This window comes from Schistocerca americana, chromosome 2, assembly GCF_021461395.2.
Source record: "Schistocerca americana isolate TAMUIC-IGC-003095 chromosome 2, iqSchAmer2.1, whole genome shotgun sequence".
Classification (NCBI taxonomy): domain Eukaryota; kingdom Metazoa; phylum Arthropoda; class Insecta; order Orthoptera; family Acrididae; genus Schistocerca; species Schistocerca americana.
The window spans coordinates 760,785,505-760,810,838 of record NC_060120.1 but is presented as its reverse complement, the minus strand read 5'-3'; the positions used below and the strand labels follow the sequence as shown (position 1 = coordinate 760,810,838).

At 47.2% G+C, this 25,334-nt stretch overlaps 1 protein-coding gene across 1 annotated transcript in view; it reads left to right on the top strand.

Moving 5' to 3' along the window:
* Positions 1–814: 814 nt before the first annotated feature.
* The window catches only part of LOC124595342 (U7 snRNA-associated Sm-like protein LSm11), a 131,034-nt gene continuing 106,514 nt past the window's right edge, over positions 815–25,334 (top strand). The window contains exon 1 of the mRNA XM_047134055.1: positions 815–1,288. Within this exon, the coding sequence (XP_046990011.1) occupies positions 1,115–1,288 (174 nt within the window). The 5' untranslated portion in view covers positions 815–1,114. The remainder of the gene's footprint in view (positions 1,289–25,334) is intronic.

Below are 25,334 nucleotides of genomic sequence, written 5' to 3'. Positions count from 1 at the left end.
CGTCCAATTCTCCGACATATTCGTACTTTCATGGCGCGAGTTTTTCATGTTCAGTTCACTTTTTTCTTCTTTAAGTTTCTTGATATCCATCTTCAAGGAACTGATAATAAATTGTAAACTTGACACCCGTTCGCTGAGCTTTGTAATTTCATCCTTACAACTGTCACAATTTTTCTTTTTCACGGCAAAATTCACACTTTTTCTCGGACACGCACAACGAATTTTTACACTAGCCGCCATCTTATTTCCACGCGAGTTTATTATTGCCTGCATTCATGAACTCGTTTTGTTCGATGTGTAGAGGACAAAAGTTAACATTATTATAAAGGTAAAAAGGGTCTTTTTTCGTAAGATCTTCTCGTCTGCTATTCACTTGCCATTTTCTGCTCCTAAAACGAAACATTAATCATCCATATACATATAGTTTACAAGCAAAGCCTGACGATACAGTTTAGTAACATGATGGTGTATACTTCACAGGGTCCTTAGGAAACGTAAAAAAAGGCAGACGGAGTATCTCCTTCTTATTGTTGCTGCAATCTATTGCTTTATGCTACGCTCTCATTTGTAGAAGCCATTGTACAAACAAAATAAACAACTACTATTCGCTTTCGCTTTCACGATCGCATCTATCTCAACAGTTTAACTTACTAGCCGCTTGACACGCTGCTGGCCCAGTAGACAACAAAATATAGGTGAAGTGTCGCGACTGTTATGGTAGAGTATGGTGGCACACTTGCACTAGTTATCTTTGGACGACGCTGTAAGTAAATTTACTTGGTGTAAGTAGAATGTCATGTCTGTACCACTTCTTATAAACTTTGTTTTGGTCACAATACACAAACAAATAATTGGTTGTAGGCGCCAGTTACGAAAGATGATATTCGATGATAGTTTTGTAAATGTGGTCTTACGTTTTCTATTTTGGAAAGTGATTTGTTGGTGGTGAATTAAAACCAAATTTTCGGGAAATTACTTTTTTTTCAACACTATTGACATCTTTATAATATTCTCTCTTGTTAAAAATACCAGCGTGTTACATGTGTGATTTCTAAAATTTATGTGACATTTACGAATCGCCTTGTTCGGCGACGTCGTATATGAGCATTAGAGTATGTCGGACACGGATGACGAAAGTTTGGACGTTACATCAAGTAAATTTGATCCTTTAAAAGCCCTGTACGCTCCGAAGTTGCCACTCACTGTGCCAAATGCACCTATATACGACAATGTCTCTAAATTTTATTCGACGAAACTTGCCCCAAAGAGAGAGCCATCAAGGAAGAAGGTAAGATTAAAACTTTGTAATTGTTTGAGGATTAATAGCAGATCTGATTCAGCACTAGAGCGGAGAAGATTCAGATATTTCTGTAATGGCTGGAAGGGGTAATAATGACCTGTATGTAAAAAAATTGCGCAAATATCAATAAATTTTACATTACTTGCTATCATCATCAATATTACACAGTAATGTGATTCTCTTTATTTGTTCATTATTCACCACTGCCTAAGATGCAGTGAGAATTTGCCATTGACTTATTGTTTCAGTAAATTCCCGAACAAATCTCACACCCGTAATTTCGAATCTTCGCACACATTTCACATACATTCTACAGAATTTGTTGATATTGTTGGTGTGACCTCCTTGAACTTTCCAGTTTTTAGAATCTTAGAACATTTTGTCAGCTGCAACAGTATGAGGTATCTCGAAGAGAATGACCTCCACAATGACAACCATTGTGGGCTCTGAAAACATCATTCATTTGAAACACAGCTTGCACTGTTCGTAATAGGTATTGTGATAGCCTCTGATCAAGGCAGTCAGGTAGATGCAGTATGTTGCTATTTCTGTAAAGTATTTGGCCCATGTCGTATGAACGCTTATCATCTTGTTGTATGGGGTATTAAGTGAAATTTGTGACAGGATTGCATAGGGAGGATACAACATGTAACCTGAGATGGAGAGTCAGCAACAGACATAAAAGTAACTTTTGGACATGCCTCAGGAAATGTGTTGGGACTCATGTGTTCATGTTGTATATTAATGACCTTGTAGACAATAGTAGCCTCAGACTTGTCACAGATGATGCAGTTATCTAACAGCCTTGTCAAATAGTGCTGAGGAGCAGACAGAGGTTTGGGGATCCTTCATGGCCTTGGGGTGGGAAAATGACCTTAAAAAGCAAAATAATCAGCAATAATCAATGGCTTGAGGATGCAGATGGCAATGGAAACCACTGCAATAAACACACACATTGTGTATCCACAGAACATGTGGCCTGTGAATGAAGAATTATCATGATGATCTCTCCATATGCAGAAGATTCCCGATTACTCTCTCTTTCATATCTCTGATGGGGGACTGTGAAGGGGTAGAAATCATCAGAAAAAGATTGAGTAAACAATGAAAGAGCAACGTTCTACAAGTTAGAGCATGGATGTCAGAAGTTTGGATGTGGAAGGCAGGTATAATACCTGAAAAGGGAAATGCAAAACTCAGTCTAGATATAGGGGGGATCAGTGAATTTAAGTAGGGGGGGGGGGGGGAAACCAGGGGTTTCTAGTCAGGTGGACATGGGTGATACCAACAGTAGCAGAAAATGGTATAAGAGGGGTGTAGGTTGAATAAGGAGACAGGAAAATGAGCTACTGTGAACATTTCGGTGATACCATTATTCTTATGTGGGTTGACAGCAAACGTACACCAATAACAATAGTTTGGGTATACATGCCAATGTCAAAAGCAGAAGATGAAGAGATAGAGAAAGTATATGAGGATATTCAATGGATAACTCACTATTTAAAGGGAGATGATGATCTAATAAGCATGGGGTGGATTTGAATGCACCAATATAATGAGATGTGGGAGAATATGGGCATGGTTGTAAGAGTGAGAGGGGAGAAAAAGTGAGTTTTGCAATAAATTTCAGCTAGTAATAATGAATACACTGTTCAAAAATAAGTAGAGATGGTATTCTAGGAAAAGGCATGGAGATGTGGGGAGATCCCAGCTAGAGTGTAAAGCATACCTGTGAGCAGATGTGTGTTTTGATCATAATCTAGTAGTGATGATGGTAGTTTAAGAGAATTGTCCAGAAAAAACAGCGTGGAAAGAATCGGGATACTGAAGTACTAAGGAATGATTAGGCGTATTTGAAGTTTTTCAAGGCTGTAGATGCTGCAGTAGTGGTTCTTAGGATAGAAATTTAAATTGAAAAAGAATGAACATCTCCTAAAAGGACAGTCACTGAAGTTGGACAGGTAAATATAGGTAAGAGAAAGCTAATAGCAAAGAAACCATGGGCAACAGAACAAATGTCTCAATTAATCAATGAAAGATGGAAGTACAAAAATGTTCAGGGAAAGGCAGGAATACAACCCTATAAGTCAGTTCATGTTGTTGTTGTTGTCTTCAGTTCCAAGACTGGTTTGAAGCAGAGCTGTGCTACTCTGTGCTGTGCAAGCCTCTTCATCTCCAAATAACTACCACTACCTACATCTCTTGGTCTCCCTCTACAGTTCCCTTCAGTACTAAATTGGTGACCGCTTCATGTCACAGAATGTGTCCTATCAACCTATCTCTTCTTCTAGTCAGTAGTCAGGTTGAACCATAATTTATTTTCTCCCTAGTTACATTAGTTACGTGACCTATCCATCTAATCTTTAGCATTCTTCTGCAGCACCACATTTCAAAAGCTCCTATTCTTTTTTTGTCTAAACTATTTATTGTCCATGTTTCCCTTCCATACATGACTACACTCCATACAAATACATTCAGACAAGACTTCCTAAATCTATATTCGATGCTAACAAATTTCTCTTCTTCAGAAATCCTTTTTTTTGCCATTGCCAGTCGACATTTTATATCCTCTCTACTTCGGCCGTCATCAGTTATTTTGCTGCGTAAGTAGCAGAATTCATCTACTACTTCAAGTCTCTCGTTTCCTAATCTAATTCCCTTAGCATCATTGGATTTAATTTGACGACAGTCAATTATCCTTGTTTTAGTTTTGTTGATGTTCATCCTATATCTTCCATTCAATACACTGTCCATTCCATTCAACTGCTCTTCCAAGTCCTTTGCTGTTTCTGATAGATATACAATGTCATCGGCAAACCTCAAAGTTTTTATTTCTTTTTGCTGAACTTTAGTTCCTACTCCAAATTTTTCTGTGGTTTCCTTTGCTGCTTCTTCAATGTACAGATTGAATAACATTAGGGATAGGCTACTACCCTATCTCATTCCCTTCTCAACCACTGCTTCCCTTTCATGCCACTAGACTCTTACAACTGTCGTTTGCTTTCTGTACAAGTTTTAAACAGCTGTTTGCTCCCTGTGTTTTACCCGTGCTACCTTCAGAATTTCAAAGATTATTTCAGTCAACATTCTCAAAAGCTTTCTTTAAGTCTACAAACACTATAAACGTAGGTTTGGCATTCCTTAACCTGTCATCTAAGAGAAATTGTAGGGTCAGTATTGCCTTGTGGGTTCCTACAGTTCTCCAGAATCCAAACTGATCTTTCCCGAGGTTGGTTTCTACCAATTTTTCCATTCTTCTGCAAATAATTCTTGTTAGTATCAACTAATAGTCCAGTAAAATTCAGACCTGTCAGCAACTGCTCTCTTTGGAATTGGAACTATTGTATTCTTTTTGGAGTCTGAGGGTATTTCACTGTTTCATACATGTTGCACACCAGATGGAAGAGTTTTCTCATGGCTGGGTCTCCCAAGACTGTTAGCAGTTCTGACAGTATGTCATCTGCTCCAGGGGCCTTGTTTTGACTTAAGTCTTTCAGTGCTCTATCAAACTCTTCTTGCAGCATCATGTCTCCCATCTCATCTTCATCTACGTCCTCTTCTGTTTTTATTATAGTGTCTGCAAGTTCATCTCTCTTGTATAGACCCTCTATATACTCCTTCCACCTTTCAGCTTTCCCTTCTTTGCTGAGGAATGGTTTTCCATCTGTGCTCTTGATGTTCACACAGCTGCTTCTCTTTTCTCCAAAGCTCTCTTTAATTTTCCTGTAGTTAGTGTCTTTGCCCTAGTGATAAATACTTCTAAATCCTTACATTAGTCCTCCAGCCATTCCTACTTAGCCATTTTGCACTTCCTGTCAGTCAGATTTTTTAGATGTTTGTATTCCCTTTGGCCTGCCTCATGTACTGCATTTTTATATTTTCTCTTTTCATCAGTTAAGTTCAGTATATCCTGTGTTATCCTGGGATTTCTGCTTGGCCTTGTGTTTTTACCTATTTGATCCTCTGCTGTCTTCACAATTTCATCTCTTAAAGCTGCTTATTCTTCTTCAACTCTATTCCTTTCCCATGTTCTCATCAAATGTTGCCTAATACTCACTCTGAAATTCTCAGCATTATCTGTCTCTTTCAACTTATCCCGGTCCCATCTCCTTAATTTCCTAACTTTTTTGTACCTAGTTTCTTCAGTATTACCTTACAGTTCATACCCAATAAATTATGGCCACAGTCCACATCTGCCCCCTGGAAATGTCTTACAATTTAAAATCTGGTTCCTAAATATCTGTGTTATCATTATATTCTGTCTGAAACCATCCGGTGTCTCCAGGTCTCTTCCACGTATACAGCCGTCTTCGTGATTTTTAAACCGGTGTTAGTCATAATTAAACTGTGCTCTGTGCAAAGTTCTACCAGGCAGCTTCCTCTTTCATTCCTTTCCCCAAGTCCATATTCATCTTACTATATTTCCTTCTCTTCCTTTTCCTACTATGAATTCCAGTCACCCATCACTATTAAATTTTCATCCCCACCCCTTGATCTATATGTATGATTTCTTTTATTTCATCGTACATTTCATCAATCTCTTAATCATGAATGGAGCTAGTTGGCATATAAACTAGTACTGTTGTGGTAGGTGTGGGCTTTGCGTCTGTCTTGGCTACAGTGATGCATTCATTGTAGCTTACCTGCATTCCTACTTTCTTATTCATTATTAAACCTAGCCCTGCATAATCCCTATTTGATTTTCTAATTACCACTCTTTACTCACCTGATCAGAAGTCTTGTTCCACCTGCCACTGAACTTCACTAATTCCCACAATATCTAATTGTAACCAATCAATTTCCTTTTTTAAATTTTCTAACCTACCTGCGTGATACAGGGATGTAACATTTCACACTCCAGTCTGTAGCCCCCGCCCCTCCCCGTGGGCCCAGGGGATAGAATAGGCCCGAGGTATTCCTGCCTGTTGTAAGAGGTGACTAAAAGCAGTCTCACACCTTTTGGCCTTTATGTGATGGTCCCCTGTTGGGTTTGACCTCCATATTTCTAAATTTTCCCAAAGAGCGAGCTAGTTGGGGAAGGGCACCTTACATGGTGCATGGTGTCCATTGTGCATTGAGATCTTCAGCCCACTTTCTCGTCGTCACATTGCAGTCCTGCCCATTCTCCATCTCTTGGGTGAGGACAGCTTCCTGGATGTGTTTTCCACCATGCACTATGCAGTGACTATCTGTGCTGACAATGACCATGGACTTCTTTGCACCCCATAACCAGTATGGTAGCCAGTCCGTTGTGGTGGGGCCACCATGCATGCTGTTGGTTGTATCCCCCTGACAACACAGGGATTGCTCCGCTGATGCCTGCGCTGTTAACTCCCCACGTATGCCCAGGAATAGATGCCCGTCACCCTGGGGCATCAGAACTCCCGGCAATGGCCGTCCTACCAGGTGGCCTTTGCTGAGGCTGAGTGGTGCCTGTGGGAAGGACTCCTGGTTGGAGTGGGTGGCATCAGGGCGGATGACATGCTATGAAGCGTAGTATGTCATCTCTTGCCGGTGGTCCACCACCAGCAGTCTCTAAGCGGGCAAAGTCTAACTTCATTGCTGAGAAATATGACCCCAAGTCGTTCCTCTCCCTGGCCACACCATAGGAGGAACACCAGGCTAAGGATGGCAGTGAAGCTTATTTGCCCTGGTACCTCATATGTATGAGTGTTGATGAGGAATCTTTCGTGTCCATGAAGCCTCAGTTCTTTGTGGAGCATATGGAGGACAAGTTTGGGGAGGTGGAGGGCATGTCCAAAATGCATTCTGGGTCTGTTTTGATAAAAATAGCATCCTCTGGCCGGGTCCCTTGGATCACTCCCTTCCCAGGTTTCTGCTAGTGGGAAAGATGACATCCACCAGTGTCTGAAGAGCCCATAAGCAGCTGGTCGTAGGGCTTCATGCTCATCCTCAGTCCCGCAGACTGATTCAGTAAAGTCCTCCCAGCCAGGGAAACCCAAGGACACAGTGCGAGAAATTGAAAAAGAAGACCCCCAAGAATAAGGAACTTGTGGTGGCACCCACACCACCGCTACCTACAAGCTCTGCATCTGGGGATGGGGTGGAGATTCTGGCGTCTACCAGGGCCTCAGACACAATGGATATAGACTGCTCAGACAAAAAGTCATTTGCACCAGGTGACCTTGAGGTGTAAACTGCTTCAATGAATGTTTTATGCCTTCCCAGTGTCACGATGATGTCATCCTCCAGTGGAATTGCGGCAGTTTTCTCCACCGCCTGTCTGCGCTACGGCAACCGTTAAGCTTTCCACCTGCTTTGTGCATTGCCCTCCAGGAAACCTGGCCTCTGTGGCTATAAGGGATTTTACAGGAACCTTAGCGACTATAATCGAGTGTCGGGTGGAGTTTGCATTTATGACCTAAATTCAGTATGTAATGAAACTGTACCCATTCAAACCCCTCTTGAAGCTGTGGCTGTCAGACTATGGATGACACAGGAAATAACTGTCTGCAATGTATATCTTCCTCCAGATGGTGTAGTACCCCTGAATGTATTAGCTGCACTGATTGATCAATTCCCTAAACCTTTCCTACTTTTGGGAGATTTTAACCCCCATAGCCTCTTGTGGGGTGGCACCATGCTTACTGGCAGAGGCAGAGATGTCGAAGCTTTACTGTCCCAGTTTGACTCTGCCTCTTAAATACTGGGGCGCCACACATTTCGGTGTGGCTTGAGGTAGTTACTCGGCCATTGATTTATCAATTTGCAGCCCAGGACCTCTCCCATCTATTCGCTGGAGAGCACATGACAACCTGTGTGGTAGTGGCCACTTCCCCATCTTCCTGTCACTGCCCTGGCATCGGGCCCACGGACGCCTGCCCAGATGGGCTTTAAACAAGGCGGACTGGTAAACTTTCACCTCTGATGTCACCATTGACTCTCTCCCACATGGTAACATCGAAGTGATGGTTGAGCAGGTGACTACAACAATCGTTTCTGCAGCAGAAAACACGATCCCACGCTTCTTAGGGTGCCCCCAGTGAAAGTCAGTCCCTTGGTGGTCGCTGAAGCAATTACAGAGCTTCGGTGAACCCTACGGCGACACTCTTCCCTAGAGCATCTGATAAACATGAAGCAGCTCTGTGCCCGTGTACACCAGCTTATAAAATGATGGAAACAGGAGTGTTGGGAGAGGTATGTGTCGACCATTGAGTGCCATACGTCACCTTCCCAAGTCTGGACGAAGATCAAATGTCTTTTTGGGTACCAGATCCCAACAGGTGTCCCTGGCATTACCATCAATGGCGTGTTATGTACAGATGTAAACACAATTGCCGAGCACTTTGCTGATCACTATGTTCGAGCCTCTGCATCGGAGAACTAAGCACCAGCCTTTCGCACCCTCAAACGACGGATGGAAAGGAAAGTCCTCTCATTTGCTACACACCACAGTCAACCCTAAAATGCCCCATTTATGGAGTGGGAGCTCCCCAACGCAGTTGTACATTGCCCCGACACTGGTACTGGACCGGATCAAAACCACTGTCAGATGATTAAACATTTATCGTCTGACTACAAGCACCATCTCCTCATTGTCTTCAACTGAATCTGGTGTGATGGTGTCTTTCCTTCACAATGACGGGAGAGCACCATCATTCTGGTGCTCAAACTCGGTATAAACCCACTTGATGTGGATAGCCAATGGTCCATCAGCCTCACTAACATTCTTTGTAAGCTGTTGGAACGTATGGTGTGTTGGCAGTTGGGTTGGGGGCTCGAGTCACGTGGCCTACTGGCTCCATCTCAGGGCGGCTTCCGACAGGGGTGCTCTACCACCGGTAATCTTGTGTCCCTGTAGTCTGCCATCCGAACAGCCTTTTCCAGACCCCAACACCTTGTTGCCGTCAAAGCGTATGACACCACCTGGCGACATCATATCCTTGCCACAATGTATGGGTGGGGTCTCCGAGGCCCACTTGCGATTTTTGTCCACAATTTCCTGTCGCTCCGTACTAGTGTCCAAGTTGGTGCCTTCCATAGTTCGCCCCCATATCCAGGAGAATGGGATCCCACAGGGCTCTGTATTGAGTGTATTGCTATTTTTAGTTGCCATAACGGTCTAGCAGCAGCTGTAGGGGCGTCAGTCTCACCCTCTCTTTATGCAGATGACTTCTGCATTTCCTACTGCTCCACCAGTACTGGTGTTGCTGAGTGGTGCCTACAGGGAGCCATCCACAAGGCGCAGTCATGGGCTCTCGCTCACAGCTTCCAGTTTTAGGCCGCTAAGTTGTGTGTCACGCACTTCTGTCGACATCGTACCGTTCATCTGGAACCAGAACTTTACCTTCATGACAATCCACTCAGTGCAGTGGACACATATCGATTCTTAGGACCGGTTTTCGACGCCCGATTGCCTTGACTACCTCACCTTCATCAGCTTCCGGAAGTGCTGGCAGCAACCTCAATGCCCTCCGCTGACTGAGCAACACCAACTGGAGTGCAGATCGCTCTACTCTGCTGCATCTCTACAAAGCCCGTGTTCAATCCCGCCTTGACAGTGGGAGTCTCGTTTATGGTTCGCTGCCACCCTCAGCGTTGCATGTGCTCGACCCAGTACACAACTGTGGCGTTCGCCTAGCCACGGGAGCTATTAGAATGAGTCGGGTGACCAGTGTCCTGGTGGAGGCCAGAGTTCCTCCATTGCAGATCCGACACGCACAACTGCTTGCCAGTTACGTTGCACACATTCGTAGTTGTCCTGAGCATCTGAATTGCCATCTCCTTTTTCCACCTGCGGAAGTTGATCTCCTGCATCGGTGGCCTAGGTCAGAGCTAACAATTGCGGTTCACATGCGATCCCTTCTGTTTGTACTGGAGCCCTTCCCTTTACCACCTCCCATCCAGGTCCGTCTGCACACACCTCCACGGTGTATACCTAGGCCGCAGGTTCGTCTGGACCTTTCACATGACCCTCAGGACTCAGTTACTCATCCCGGTCTCCGCTGTCACTTCCTCTCTATTCTTGATGTGTTCCGGGGCTCTGAAGTGGTTTACACTGACGGCTTGATGGCTGATGGTCAAGTTGGCTTTGCCTGTGTCCACAGAGGCCGTTTTGAACACCATTCCTTGCTCGATGGCTGTAGTGTGTTCACTGCAGAGCTGGTGGCCATCTCTCATGCACTGCAGTGTATCTGTTCAGGCCCCAGGGAATTATTTCTTGTGTACTGACTTCTTGAGCAGCCGACAAGCTATCGACCAGTGCTACCCTCGCCATCCTTTAGTAGTGTCCATCCAGGAGTCCATCTATGCCCTGAACCAGTCCCGTCGTTCAGTGGTGTTTGTGTGGACCCCACAACACGTCTACATCCCAGGCAATGAACTTGCCCACAGGCTAGCCAAACAGGCTATGGGGAAACTCCTTCTGGAGATGGGCATCTCTGAACCTGACCTGCGTTCTGACTTACACTGTAGGGTTTTTGGCTTTGAGAAACGGAATGGCATAACAGTACATGCAACAAACAGTGTGTCATTCAGGAGACTACGAATGTGTGTAAGTCTTCCATATTGGCATCTCTCAGGGAATCAGTTGTCCTTTGCCGGTTCTGCATTGATCATGCTTGGGCGAATCACGGTTACCTCCTGCGCCATGAAGACCTGCTAGTGTGTCGGTGCTGCGCCCGGTTGACAGTGCCCCATATTCTGGTACAATGTCCCAATTTGACTACTCAGCGACGAAATTTTGGGTTACCGGACTCATTGCTGCTAATTTTGTCTGACAATGCCTCATTGGCTGATTTGGTTTTACATTTTATTCATGAGGGTGGGTTTCATCATTTGATCTAAGTTTTAGTGCATGTCCTTTGTCCCTCCGTGGCCTCCACCCTAGTGTTTGTAGGATGGAGGTTTTAATGTGTTGCAGAGTGGCTGTCTTCCCATTTTTCTCAAGGTCAGCTGGCGATGGTAATCTGCTTTGTTCTTTTAATCTCTTCATCCCGTTTATGGGTTTCTGTGGTTTTCTTGTCCACTTTTGTCCATTTACTTGTTTATTGCCCTTCATCGTACTTGTGATTTTTCCTTTCATTCTGTTTTGAGTTGTCAGTCTCGTTTGTTTTATTCTCACACTTGTGGCATTGTTTTATTCAGAACAAGGGACTGATGACCTCATAGTTTGGTCCCTTTCCCCCTCTTTTAATCCAACCGCCTCCCATCTGTGTCGACTGTGGAGAGCACCATTCGCCTTGCTCGCCAGACTGCAGGATTCTTCAGAAAGAAAGAAAAGTCATGGAGTAGACCCTGGACCGACTGACCCACACTGAGGCTAAGAGGAAATTTGAATGCCTACATCCTGTATGCATGGCATCATCTTACGCTGATGCTACAACAGTTCTAGCCCCATCAGCTCTGCCAACCCCAGTCGTCTGTCTCCACTTCAAAGCCCGAGAAGTGTACAACTTCTTCAGTTCAGCTCCTCTCACTAGGGGGGGGGGGTCCCTTGGGTCACTCCCTTTGCGGGTTTCTGTTAGTGGGAAAGATGACACCCACCAGTGGCTGAAGAGCCCAAAAGAAGCTGGTCGTAGGACTTCACACTCATCTTCAGTGTCAGAGACTGAATCAGTGAAGTGCTCCCAGGCAGGGAAACCCAAGGAACAGCGAGAGAAATCAAAAAAGAAGATCCCCAAGACCAAAGGACTTGCGGTGGCACCCACAACACCGTTACCTGCAAGATCTGCGCCCCCTTGCGGGTTCGGGGGTAAGAATAGGCCCGCGGTATTCCTGCCTGTTGTAAGAGGTGACTAGAAGGAGTCTCACACCTTTCGCCCTTATGTGATGGTCCCCTGTCAGGTTTGACCTCCATATCTCAAAATTTTTCCGAAGAGCGAGCCGATTGGGGAAGGGCGCCTTACTTGGTGCATTGTGTCCATCTTGCGTTGAGAACTTTCGCCAGCTTATTCGTCGTTGCATTGCAGTCCTGCCCGCTCTCCATCTCATGGGTATGGATCCGTTCCTACGTGCACTTTCCGCCATGTGATGAGCAGTGCCAGTTTCTGCACGGATGAAAACCATGGACGACATGTCACCTAAAATCCAGCTCGGGAGCCAGTCCGTTGTGGTGGGGCTGCCATGTACCCTGTTGGTTGTAGCCCCCTGACAACACAGGGATAGCCCTACTGATGCGTGCGCTGTTAACTCCCCACGTATGCCAAGGAGTAGATGCCCATCTCCCTGGGGAATCGGGACTCCCGGCAATGGCCATCCTGCCAGGTGGCCTTTGCTGTGGCTGGGTGGCGCCGATGGGGAGGGCCCTTGGTCGGAGTAGGTGGCATCAGGGTGGATGACATGCAATGAAGCGTGGCACATCTTCTCTTGCTGGTGGCCAGCCACCAGCAGTCTCTAAGCGTTCGAGGGCTCGTTTTAGAGGTAACGTTTATGACCCCAAATCGTTCCCCTCCCTGGCCACACCATGGGAGGAACGAAAGGCAATGAATGAAAGTGAGACGTATTCGCCCAGGTATCTCGTCTGTACCAGAGCTGATGGAGAATCCTTTATATCTGTGAAGCCTCAGTTCTTTCTAGAGCATTTAGAGGACAAGTTTGGGGAGGTGGAGGGCTTGTCCAAAATGCGGTCCGGTTCGGTATTGATAAAAATGGCATCCTCTGCCCAGTCGCGGGCCTTGCTCGCTTGTAATAAGCTGGTGGCTGTCTCTGTTACTATCACGCCCCATAAAAGTTTGAATATGGTCCAGGGCATTATTTTCCACAGGGATCTCCTTTTACAGTCCGATGACGAGCTGCGCGCCAACTTAGAGCGACGAGGTGTCCATTTCGTCTGGCGCGTCCACCAGGGTCCGAGGGATCATAAAGTTGCTACCGGTGCCTTCATCTTGGCCTTCGAGGGTGACACATTACCTGAGAAGGTCCAGGTGAGGGTGTACCGTTGTGATGTCAAGTCATATAGACCTCCCCCGATGCGGTGCTTCAAGTGTTGGAAGTTCGGCCATATGTCTTCATGCTGTGCTTCCAGCCTCGTATGTCGCGATTGTGGTCGACCATCCCATCCTGATACTCCCTGTGCCCCGCCTCCCATCTGTGTCAACTGCGAAGAGCACCATCCGCCTTGCTCGCCGGACTGTCCGATTCTGCAGAAGGAATGGAAAATAATGGAAATCAAGACCCTGGACCGACTGACGTACACTGAGGCCAAGCGGAAATATGATCGGTTTCATCCAGTGCGTATGACATCATCTTATGCCGCAACTGTCACTCCTGCTACAGTTCCATCAGCTCCAGCCAGCTCTCAGAGTCAAAGGACCACACCTGGCCCCTTGATGGTGGGGGGCACTAAACTCCCTGTTGCTCCTGCTCCATCTACTTCGGGAGCAAGGCCCCCCCCCCCCCCCCTCCCGCAACCATCGGGGACATCAGTTCCCCCTTCCCAGCCGGAGAAGCGTAAGACTTCTTCCGCTCCTCTCGCCAGGAAGGGGTCCCTTGGGGACCTCCGTTCGCAAGTTCCGACTGGTACACAAGCGGACACCCGCAAGTGGCTCAAACAACCACCGGTCTCTGGTCGTAGGGCCTCACGGTCGTCGTCCGTCCCTGAGACTGACCCAGTGAAGCCCTCCCAGCCTGAACCACCGAAGGCACAGCGAGATAAGCCAAAAAAGAAAAAGGTACCCAAGAATCCCGACATTGCGGTGGCACCCATCCTACCGCTTCCTACAAGCTCAGCGTCTGAGGGCAAGGTCGAGATTCTGGCGTCTGCTGAAGACCTGGATCGCACCGGTCCCTCAGACCCCATGGATGTCACTCGCGCAGGTACTGAATCGGTGGCAGCGAGTGAACAAGTGGCGTAAATTGCCTTCCCAGTCCCTCCACGCCTTTCTCAGCCATGGAAAATATCACCCTCCAGTGGAACTGCAGCAGTTTCTTCCACCATCTAGCTGAGCTCCGACAACTTATCAGCCTTCACCCTTTCTTCTGCATTGCTCTTCAGGAAACTTGGTTTCCCGCAATGCGAACCCCCGCCCTCCGTGGCTATCTGGGTTATTATAAGAACCGGGCAGCTTATGAAAGGGTGTCTGGTGGCGTCTGCCTCTATGTTCTTCACTCTCTGCACAGCGAGTCTGTCCCTCTACAAACACCTTTAGAGGCTGTCGCTGTTCGGGTGTGGGCACCACAGGCTGTTACCGTCTGCAGTCTTTACCTTTCACCAGATGGTGATGTCCCACAGCATGTCCTGGCTGCGCTTATAGCCCAATTGCTGCCACCTTTCTTGTTACTGGGCGACTTCAACACCCATAATCCTCTATGGGGTGGGTCATTGGCAACAGGTTGAGGCGCCACAATTGAGCATTTATTGGTACAGCTTGATCTTTCCATTTTAAATGATGGTGCCGTCACTCACTTCAGCGTGGCGCATGGCACATACTCCGCCATCGACCTTTCGATCTGCAGCCCTAGCCTCTTACCTTCTGTCCAATGGAGAGTGCATGATGACCTGTGTGGTAGTGATCACTTTCCGATCTTTCTGTCACTGCCACAGCGTCACTCTTCTGGGCACCCTAGCAGATGGGCTATGAATAAGGCTGACTGGGACTTGTTCTCCTCCATTGCCGCTATTGAGCCTCTCTCTAATGACGCCATGGATGCGGTGGTTCACTTGGTCACCACCGGCATCGTTACTGCCGCAGAATCTTCCATTCCCCATTCTCCAGGGTCCCCTCGGAGGAGGACTGGGCCTTGGTGGTCGCCTGAGATCGCTGAGGCGACTAAAGATCGCCGGCGGGCGCTACAGCGTCACAAGTGACATCCCTCCATTGAACACCTCATCACCTTCAAACGGCTGCGTGCCCGGGCCCGCCGCCTTATTCGTCAACGCAAGCAGGAGTGCTGGAAGTGGTATGTGTCCACCATCGGCCTCCATGTCTCTCCATCGCAGGTCTGGGCCAAGATCCGATGCCTCTATGGCTATCGGACCCCTGTCACCGTCCCTGCGCTCTCACTGAATGGAGCAGTTTGTACAGACTCCGACAAAATTGCCAACAGCTTGGCAGAGCATTTTGCTCTGAGTTCCGCTTCTTCCAATTACCCACTGGCCTTCCGCTCCATTAAAGAGCGGATGGAACGTCGGCACCTTTCTTTTCGCACCCACCATCCTGAATCCTACAATGTTCCATTCAGTGAGTGGGAATTTCACAGTGCCCTCTCCGCTTGTCCTGATACCGCTCCTGGGCCAGATAGCATCCACTGTCAGATGCTGAAACACCTTTCAGTGGACTGCCAGCAACGGCTCCTCGACCTTTACAACCGTATTTGGGTCGAGGGTGAGTTTCCATCGCAATGGTGGAAAGTATTGTTATCCCCATTCTGAAACCAGGCAAGAACCCTTTGAAGGTGGACAGCTACCGTCCCATTAGCCTCAGCAACGTTCTTTGCAAGTTGCTTGAACGGATGGGGAGCCGGCGGTTGAATTGGGTACTGGAGTCTCGGGGCCTTCTGGCTCCGTCTCAGGGTGGGTTCCGTAAAGGCCGCTCCACCGCCGACAATCTGGTGAGCCTGGAGTCTGCCATCCGTACTGTCTTTGCCCGCCGTCAACACCTGGTCACTGTCTTTTTCGACATGCGGAAGGCGTACGATATGACATGGCGTCATCACATCCTTTCTACGCTTCATGGATGGGGTCTTCGGGGCTCTCTGCCGATCTTTATCTGAAATTTTCAGTCGTATCGTACCTTCTGCGTGCAAGTCGCGGCCTCCCATAGTTCCTCCTGAGACCTGGAGAACAGGGTACCACAGGGATCCGTCCTCAGTGTCTGCCTGTTTTTAATTGCAATCAATGGGCTCGCTGCAGCGGTGGGAAATTCTGTCTCCGCTTCCCTGTATGCTGACGACTTCTGCCTTTACTATAGCTCTATTGGCATTGCAACTGCTGAACATCAGCTACAGGGCGCTATCCGTAAGGCGTATTCTTGGGCTGTCGCTCATGGATTCCAGTTTTCGGCAGACAAGACCTGCTGTATGCATTTCTGCCGGCGACGCAGTGTTCACCCAGAGCCGCGGCTTTATCTTGACGGCGAACTTCTTGCTGTGGTAGAGTCACATAGGTTTTTGGGTGTGGTTTTTGATGCCCGGTTGACTTGGCTGCCTCATATTCGGCAGCTTGAACAGAAGTGTTGGCGGCATCTTAATGCTCTGCGATGCTTGAGCCACACCAGCTGGGGCGCTGACCGATCTACACTCTTACGGCTCTACCAGGCGTTAATCCAGTCTCGTCTGGATTATGGGAGCCTGGCTTATGGCTCAGCTTCTCCGTCTGCGTTGCGGGTGCTGGACCCAATCCTCCACAGTGGGATACACCTTGCCACTGGTGCTTTCCGGACCAGCCCAGTGGACAGCATACTTGTGGAGGCTGGTGTCCCTCCACTGCGGTTCCGGCGCCAACGTTTGCTGGCCGCTTATGCTGCCCATGTTTTCAGCTTCCCCGGGCATCCTAACTATCGTCTACTATTCCCACAGTCACACGTCCAGCTTCCAGAACGTCGGCCCAGGGCTGGATGTACGATCGTGGTCTGTGTCCGAGAGCTTCTCTCCGGGCTTGGGGCTTTACCTCTTCCGCCTCCTTTCCGGGCACCTCTGCGTACACCCCCGTGGTGTGTGCCTCGCCCTCGCCTTCAGCTGGAATTGGCACAGGGCCCGAAGGACTCAGTCCCTTCGGAGGCCTTCCGCTGCCGCTTTCTTTCCATCCTCGCAATGTATCAGGGCTCTGGCAGTGTTTACACTGACGGCTCGATGGTTGCTGGTCGTGTCGGTTATGCTGTAACTCTAGGGGACCATTCCGAACAACGTTCATTGCCGGCTGGCTGCAGCATTTACACTGCTGAGCTGGTCGCCATCTTTTGTACCCTAGAGTATATCCGCTCCTGCTCAGGTAAGTCCTTCGTGATCTGTAGCGATTCCCTGAGCGGTTTACGAGCTCTCGACCAGTGTTTCCCTCGTTCTCATCTGGTGATGGCTATCCAGGAGTCCCTGCATACTCTTGCCCTTTGCGGCCGCTCTGTGGTCTTTGTTTGGACCCCAGGCCATGTTGGGATACCCGGCAATGAAAATGTTGACCGCCTGGCGAAAGAAGCCACCAGTAAACCATCTCTGGACGTTGGCCTCCCGGAGACTGATTTGAGGGCAGTCTTACGCCGCAAAGTTTTTGCGCTGTGGGACGATGAATGGCGCGAACTGACCACACGTAATAAACTCCGTGCTGTCAAGGAGACGACAGCTGTGTGGTGGTCATCTCTGCGAGCCACTCGCAGGGACTCAGTACTCCTTTGCCGGCTCCGCATTGGGCACTCCCAGCTGACACACAGTTATTTACTGCGCCGGGAGGACCCTCCTCTATGTCCTGCGGGGTGGCTTTGACAGTGGCGCACATTTTGTTGGCCTGCCCCCTTTTAGCTGTGGTCATGCAGACATTTGCGCTGCCTGATACGCTCCCTGCCCTTTTAACTGATGACCCTGCTATGGCTGGCTTAGTTTTACATTTTATTCGGGCAGGGGGTTTTTATCGTTTAATCTGAGTGTTTGTTATTTGGTTGATTCTGGCCTTTGGCGTACGATTTTAGACTGGGTTTTTAAAGTGTTTCTTGGTGGTTGGCTTTTCCCTTTTTTTTCTCTATGGTCAGCCAACCACCGCCACACTCCGTGTGATTTTACTTTGTTTTGTCTGTTCTTTGTCTGAGTTTTTCTTGTCCTGTGTCGTCTGTTGTCTCTATTATCCGTTTTTTAGTCTGTGTGGGTGTTTTTATGTTTTGGAACGAGGGACCGATGACTTGCAATCTGGTCCCTTTAATCCCACAAACCAACCAACCAAGATCTGTGTCTGTGGATCAGGTGGAGATCCTGGCATCCACTGAGGACCTAGATCTCGCCGAACCCTCAGGCACAAGGGATATAGACTGCCCAGGTAATAAGTTGGTGGCAGCAGGTGACCCTGAGGTGTAAACTGCCTCATTAATTGCCCCATGCCTTCCCAGTCTCACAATCATGTGATGCTCCAGTGGAATTGCGGTGGTTTTTTCCCCCACTTGGCTGAGCTATGGCAGCGGGTGACTACAACAAATGTTTCTGCAGCAGAAAAAGCAATCCCTCGCTCTTTAGGGTGCCCCTGGTGAAAGCCAGTCCCTTGGAGGTTGCTGGACGTCGCTGAAGCAATTAAGGAGCATTGGAAAGCTCTACAGTGGCATGAGCAGCACCCTTCCCTGTAGCACCTCATAGCCTTTGAACAGCTCCGTGCCCGTGTTCACCGACTTATCAAACGATGGAAGCCGTAGTGTTGGGAGGGATACGTCTCGACTATTGGGTGTCATACATCACCTTCCCAAGTCTGGGCGAAGATCAGACGTGTTTTCGGATACCGGATTCCAACAGGTGTTCCCGGTGTTAACATAAATGGCATGCTATGTACTGACACAAACGCAATTGCTGAGCACTATGCTCGTGATTCTGCATTGGAGAACTACCCCCCAGCCTTTCGCACTCTCAGACAGTGGCTAGAAGGGAAAGTACTCTCAAACACGTCACATTGAATCCTATAACACCCCATTTACAGAGTAGGATCTCCTCAGTGCCCTAGCACATTGCCCTGACACAGCTCTTGGGCCAGATCGGACCCACAGTCAGATGATTAGACATCTCTCATCTGATTACAAGCGACATCTCCTCATCATCTTCAACCGGACTTGGTGTGACGGTGTCTTTCCATTCTGGTGCTCAAACCTGGTGAAAACCCACTTGATGAGGATAGCTATTGGCCCATCAACCTCACCAACATTCTTTGTAAGCTTCGGGAACGTATGGTGTGTCGGCAGTTGGGTTGGGTCCTGGAGTCACGTGACCTACTGGCTCCATGTCAGGGCGGCTTCCGCCAGGGTCGCTCTCCCACTGATAATCTTGTGTCTCTCAAGTCTCCCATCTGAACAGCCTTTTCCAGACGCCAACACCTGGTTGCCATCTTTTATGGTTTACGAAAAGCATATGACATGACCTTGCGATGAGCGGTGTCTCCGAGGCCCACTCCTGATTTTTATCCAAAATTTCCTGTCGCTTAGTACTTTCAGTGTCCAAGTTGGTGCCTCCTATAGTTCCCCTCATATCCAGGAGAATGGGTCCCTGCAGGGCTCTGTATTGAGTGTATCTCTGTTTTTAGTGGCCATTAATGTTCTAGCAGCAGCTGTAGGACCGTCCGTCTCACCTTCTCTGTATGCAGAAGCCTTCTGCATTTTGTACTGCTCCACGAGTACTGGTGTTGCTGAGCGACACCTACAGGGATCCATCCACAAGGTGCAGTTATGGGATCTAGCCCACAGTTTCCAGTTTTCGGCTGCAAAGTTGTGTGTTATGCACTTCTGTCGACATCGTACCGTTCATCCGGAATCAGAACTTTACCTTAATGACAATCCACTCACTGCAGTGGAGACATACCAATTCTTAGGACTGGTTTTCGATGCGTGATTGACTTGGCTACCTCACCTTTGTTAGCTTAAGCGGAAGTGCTGGCAGCACCTCAATGCCCTCCGCTGCCTGAGCAACACTGACTGGGGTGCAGATCGCTCTACACTGCTGCATCTCTACAGAGCCCTTGTTCAATACCGCATTGATCTTGGGGGTCTGGTTTATGGTTCAGCGGTGCCCTCAGCATTGCGTTTACTCGACCCAGTGCACCACTGTGGCATTCGCCTAGCGACAGGAGCTTTTAGAACAAGTCCGGTGACCAGTTTAGGCACCCACAACTACTGGCCAGTTGTGTTGCACACGTTTGCAGTTCTCCTGTGCATTCGAATTACTGTCTCCTTTTCCCATCCACGGTGGTTCATCTCCTGCATTATGGTGGCCCAGGTCAGGGCTTCCAATTGCAGTTCATGTCCGATCCCTTCTTTCCCAACTGGAGTCCTTGCCTCTACCACCTATACTTGAGGTCGATTCACGTACACCTCCGTGGTGTACAGGTAGGCCCTGGCATTGCCTGGACCTTTCACATGGCCCTAAGGTCTCAGTTAACCCCACGGCTCTCCACTGCCACTTCCTCTCGATTCTCAACATGTACTAGGATAGAAGAAGAAATGGGAATCAATACGGGAGACATAGGATATCTAATATTAGAGTCAGAGTTTAACAGAGCTTTGGTATACTTGCAATCAAATAAGGCAGTCTCTGTAGATAATACGACGTGACATCAAAGTTGGTGACTATAAAGTAAATGTATTTTACTACTTTGGAAGCAACATAATACATGACAGACAAAACAAAGAGGAGATCAAAAGCAGGCTAGCACAGCCAAAGAGGGTATTCCTGACTAAGAGAAATCTGCTAGTATCAAACATTGATGTTGATTTGAGAAAGAAATTTCTAAGAAGGTAAGTTTGGAGCACAGTATTGCATGGTAGTGAATCATCAGCTGTGGAAGAACCAGAAAAGAAGAGAATTATGGCATTTGAGATGTGGTGCTATAGAAGGATGTTGAGAAGGAGGTGGACTGATAAGGAATGAGGATGTTCTCTGCAGGATCAGCAAAGAAAAGAACATATGGAGAACATTGACAGGAAGATGGGACAGGGTGAGAGGACATGTGTTAAGACATCAGGGCATACCTTCTATGGTGCTAGAGGGAGCTGTAGAGGGTACAAATGGCTCTGAGCACTATGGGACTTGTAGAGGGTACAAACTGTAAGGGAAGACAGAGACTAGAATACAGTCAACAAATAATTGAGAGTGCAATTTTGACTCTTAGGTAAAAAGAATGGTACAAGAGAGGAATTCATGGTGGGCTGCATAAAAAAAAGGGATGAACAGAAAGAATCTCAAAACACATTCCTGAGGCACACATGATATTTCTGCTTCTGTTGGTGGCTCTTCATCCTAGGTAAAGTGTCGAATCCTCCCTACAAGAAATTTCAGTCCACCCACCACCTTTGCCTGATACCACACATGATCAAATTTGATAACAAACATAGGTGCAGTACTTAGTCAAAAACTTTTCGGAAATCAGGAAATACTGCAACTATCAGACTCTCTTGATCCATTTCAGGGTATCAAGTGGGAAAAGCATGAGTTGGATTTTACGTGACCAATATTTTTGTTCCCGCTCTTGTCTCGTGTGTATCTTTCCTTTACCACCTACAAACAAAGGCAGAATTGATAAAGCAGTGACAAAAGATTAATACAGCTTGTGCCTGAAAGAGTGAGAGCTATCTAATTCAGACAGGCTGCAAGTAAGAGTTAAGGATATATGAGCACCAGCAACATAAAATCCTCCAAATGTTACAAAAAACACAGCAAACACTTTTTGCACACAAAAAATAAAGAACTAAATGAAAAAAAATCTCAAGACTTATCAAACAACGAATAAATAAGGTGACTGAGATGAACGAATTTGGTTGCCAGGCAATAATTATCTCAGGTTTCAGTCATTGTCACTGAGTCATTAATTACTGAATGACTTACTTTTTTGCACTGGTAGCAAACATTGTGCCTACTAATAAACAACCAATAAAGATGCATTAGGTTACCTCTAGCAGACATTCTTTACAGCACCAATGCTGGTAGTGTAGAAGAAATCAGTCCCCAAGAAAATTGCAAAACAGTCACTAAAAGTGGTAGTGTGTTTTTCTCCCCCAGTCTCCAGGAGGCAGCTCACATCTCTTAGGTGAGCATGTGCTTGATCACCAAGGGTCCCTGCCCTTGCAGCACTACATACCTTTCTGCGCTGCATATCTATCTTTCTACTATTCTTTTTTTGTCACTACTTGTCCACTGAATAGTTTTCGTGGTGTTGATTGTGCTTGGGTCTGATTTGTGTTTTGGACACTCACTTTCTTACCACAACTCCTACAACTTTTCATTTTTAATTATATGGTCCTCCTGTTGGGTTTGACATGCTACTTCTTTTCTAAATGTTACAGAAGTGCAGATTGTGCAGGGAACGTCACCCATCATAGTGTATATTCCACCTTTATGCCTTTCTTTCCTGCAATGACCCTACACCCAAAACCCAGCAAGTAGCCATTCTGTAGGGGGGAGGGGGGTGGGAGGTTGATTCATCAAGTACCTGTACAGTGGTAGCCCTCTGACCATGCAGGGATCGTGCTGTTGGTGTCTGAGCTGGAAACTACCCACACAAGCCAAGGAGTATGTGCCCATCACGACTGGGGCACGGAGACTCTGTTCAAATGTTAACTGGCCAGGTAACCATTGCTGTTGCTGGGTGGCACCCCTGGGGATAGCCCCTGTTTGGAGAGAGTGGTATCATGGCAGAAGATTCACATGTGAAACATGATGTATCTACATTCTTTATTGACAACCAGTACAGACACAAAAATTATATGGACTGATAACTGTACACCAAATAATGATGAGGTTAGAGAAATATTTAACGCAACTACTAACTCTGCAAGTACAGAATCCTCTCACTGACAACTAAATGCACACTGGCAAGGCAAATCTACGTGTTTGTATTTGTTGACCAGGGCACTGGCTGTATGCGACAGTGCAGCGTTTGCTTTGCCCGGCTGCCACTGGCACCATATACAAATGCTGCAGTGGCAGATTGCATGGATGCATCATCACAGAGCAAATTAAACTTTCTTCCGCACATGGCCCGAGCAGTCTCTTTTGAAGATAATACAGTTTACAATGCAGAGAAGCAGGACACCAAAATGTTCTTTTACCTGGATACACCATGGGGCTCAGACAGGCGACAAATACTCCCCGCAATACTTGGTTTCTTCTAGGATGGATAAGAATTCCTTTCTGACTACAAAGCCGTAGCTCTTCGTTGAACACCTCAAGGAAGATTTGGGGAAGTGGTAGCAATTTCAAAAATGAAAATTGGCTCTCTTGTGCTTAAAACAGCCTCCCTGCTCAGTTACAGGTGCTGCTAGCCTGTGACAAGCTGGGTGACATTCCCATCACTACAGCCCCCATAAAAGTCTGAATATGCTACAGGGTATCATTTTCCACATAGATCTTATTCTACAGACTGATGACGAGTTGCGTGCCAATTTGGAGCAACAAGGCTTGCATTATGTCCATTGTGACCAGTGAGGACCAAAAGACAACAGAATGGATACTGGAGCCTTCATCTTGGCCTTTCAAGGTGATTCATTGTCTGAGAAGGTAAAAGATGATGGAAAATTGCTGTGATGTCAATCTGTATATTGCTCCTCCCATGTGATGTTACAAATGCATGTGATTTGGACACATGTCGTCGTGTTGCAATGCCAGATCTGCCTGTAGGGGTTGTGGCCATCGGTTGTACAGGAACGCTCCTTGTACCCCTCTCCCCATCCATGCAAACTGTGAGGAGCACCATTGCCCCTGTTCACCAGGCTGCACCATTTTGAAATGAGAAAAGAAAATCCAGGAGTACAAGACCCTTGACCACCTCACACATCAAGCGGCCAAGAATAAATATGATCACCTACATCCTACACATATGATGATGACATATGCTACTGTTGTGATGGCTACATCCTCTTTAGTTATTGTGCCATTGCTTTCTGTGTCTTCTATGTCTGGCCCTTGGGGCTACTTGACTACAATCACATCCCTGGTGGTTGGGTTCCTCCCCTTACTGCTTCCCACACACCAACTTTGGGAGTGTCAACTCCCTGTCTGCTGGGATGTCAGTGTCCAACAACCAGCTGGAGAAGCAACACCAACCTCTGGTATTTCTTACCAGGAAGGGGTCCCTTGGGACACTCCTTTCCCAGGACTCTACTCTACTGAGACCTGCAATTGGATGCCAGCTGGTAGCTGAAGGTGCCACAGATCATAGAACTTTGCATTCTTGCTCTATCCCAGAATCTGGGTCAGACAAGCCCTCTCAGAAGTCTAAATCATCTAAGGGTGAAGTCCCCCATAAAGAGGGAGGTTTTGATGGCCCTTGTGTTGCCAGACCACACACATTTCTCGTCTGTATCCAAGGCAGTGTTCCTGGGTGACCCTATGGCTCTGGCCCCCACATGCACCCTGATTCGTAACAAATGTGAATTGATGGTATATCTTCACAACCAGTGGCAGCAGGTGGCACTGAGATATGACCTGCCTCCTCAGTCTCTTCACGCCCTCCACAGTATACTAATAGAGTAATCCTCTATTGGAACTGTAGCAGTCTTTTCTGTCATTTGGCTGAGCTATGACACATTTTGTGCACTTCCCCTATTTTTTTGCATTGCCTTCCAGGAAACTTGTATCCCAGCAATGCGGATCCATACCCTCTGTGGCTGCCTGGGCTATTTTAAGAATTGCACTGACTGTGAAAGAGTGTTTGGTGTGGTTTGCATGTACGTTCTGGACTCCATCTACTGCAAACATATGCCATTCAGTGCGACTTTGGACGCTTGTTCATGTGAAGACATCTCTGAAATTTACCATCTGTAATGTGTATATCTCTCCCAACAACATTCTCAGAATGTGTTGTCTGCATTGTTTTCTCCACCCTTCCTAATATTGGATTACTTCAATGCCTGAAAACCTTTGTGGGGTGGGGTAGAACTACAGCCACTGGTCATGGTAAAGCTGTTGAAAACTGGTAGTGTTCCCACATACTCAAACAACTTTGTACCCTGGTCAGCAACCTCATAAAATGACGAAATGAGAATGCTGGGAGCAGTTTGTTGCTACCATTGGATCATGTACCCCTCCTTTGCAGGTTTGGGTGAAGATTCGACTCCTTTGTGGACATTAGTATCCCATGGGTGTACCTGGTATCTCTGAGTGATGATGTCTACACTGATCCAGATGCTGTTGCCAAACATTTTGCTTTTCATTGTGCTCAAGCCCCTATATCTGAGCACTAACAGCCTGCATTTCGTGTCCTCAAACAGGAGTTGGAGCAACCTACTTTACCATTTACTAAATGTCAGTGTCCTAGCCCTTTGCCCTGACACAGCTCCAGGGTCAGACTGCATTCACAGCCAAGTGCTCAAACACATATCAGTGGATTGCCAATGTCACATTATTGCCATTTCTGGAGTGAGTGTGAGTTCCTGTGTCAGTGGAGGGAAAGCGTGATTGTCCCAGT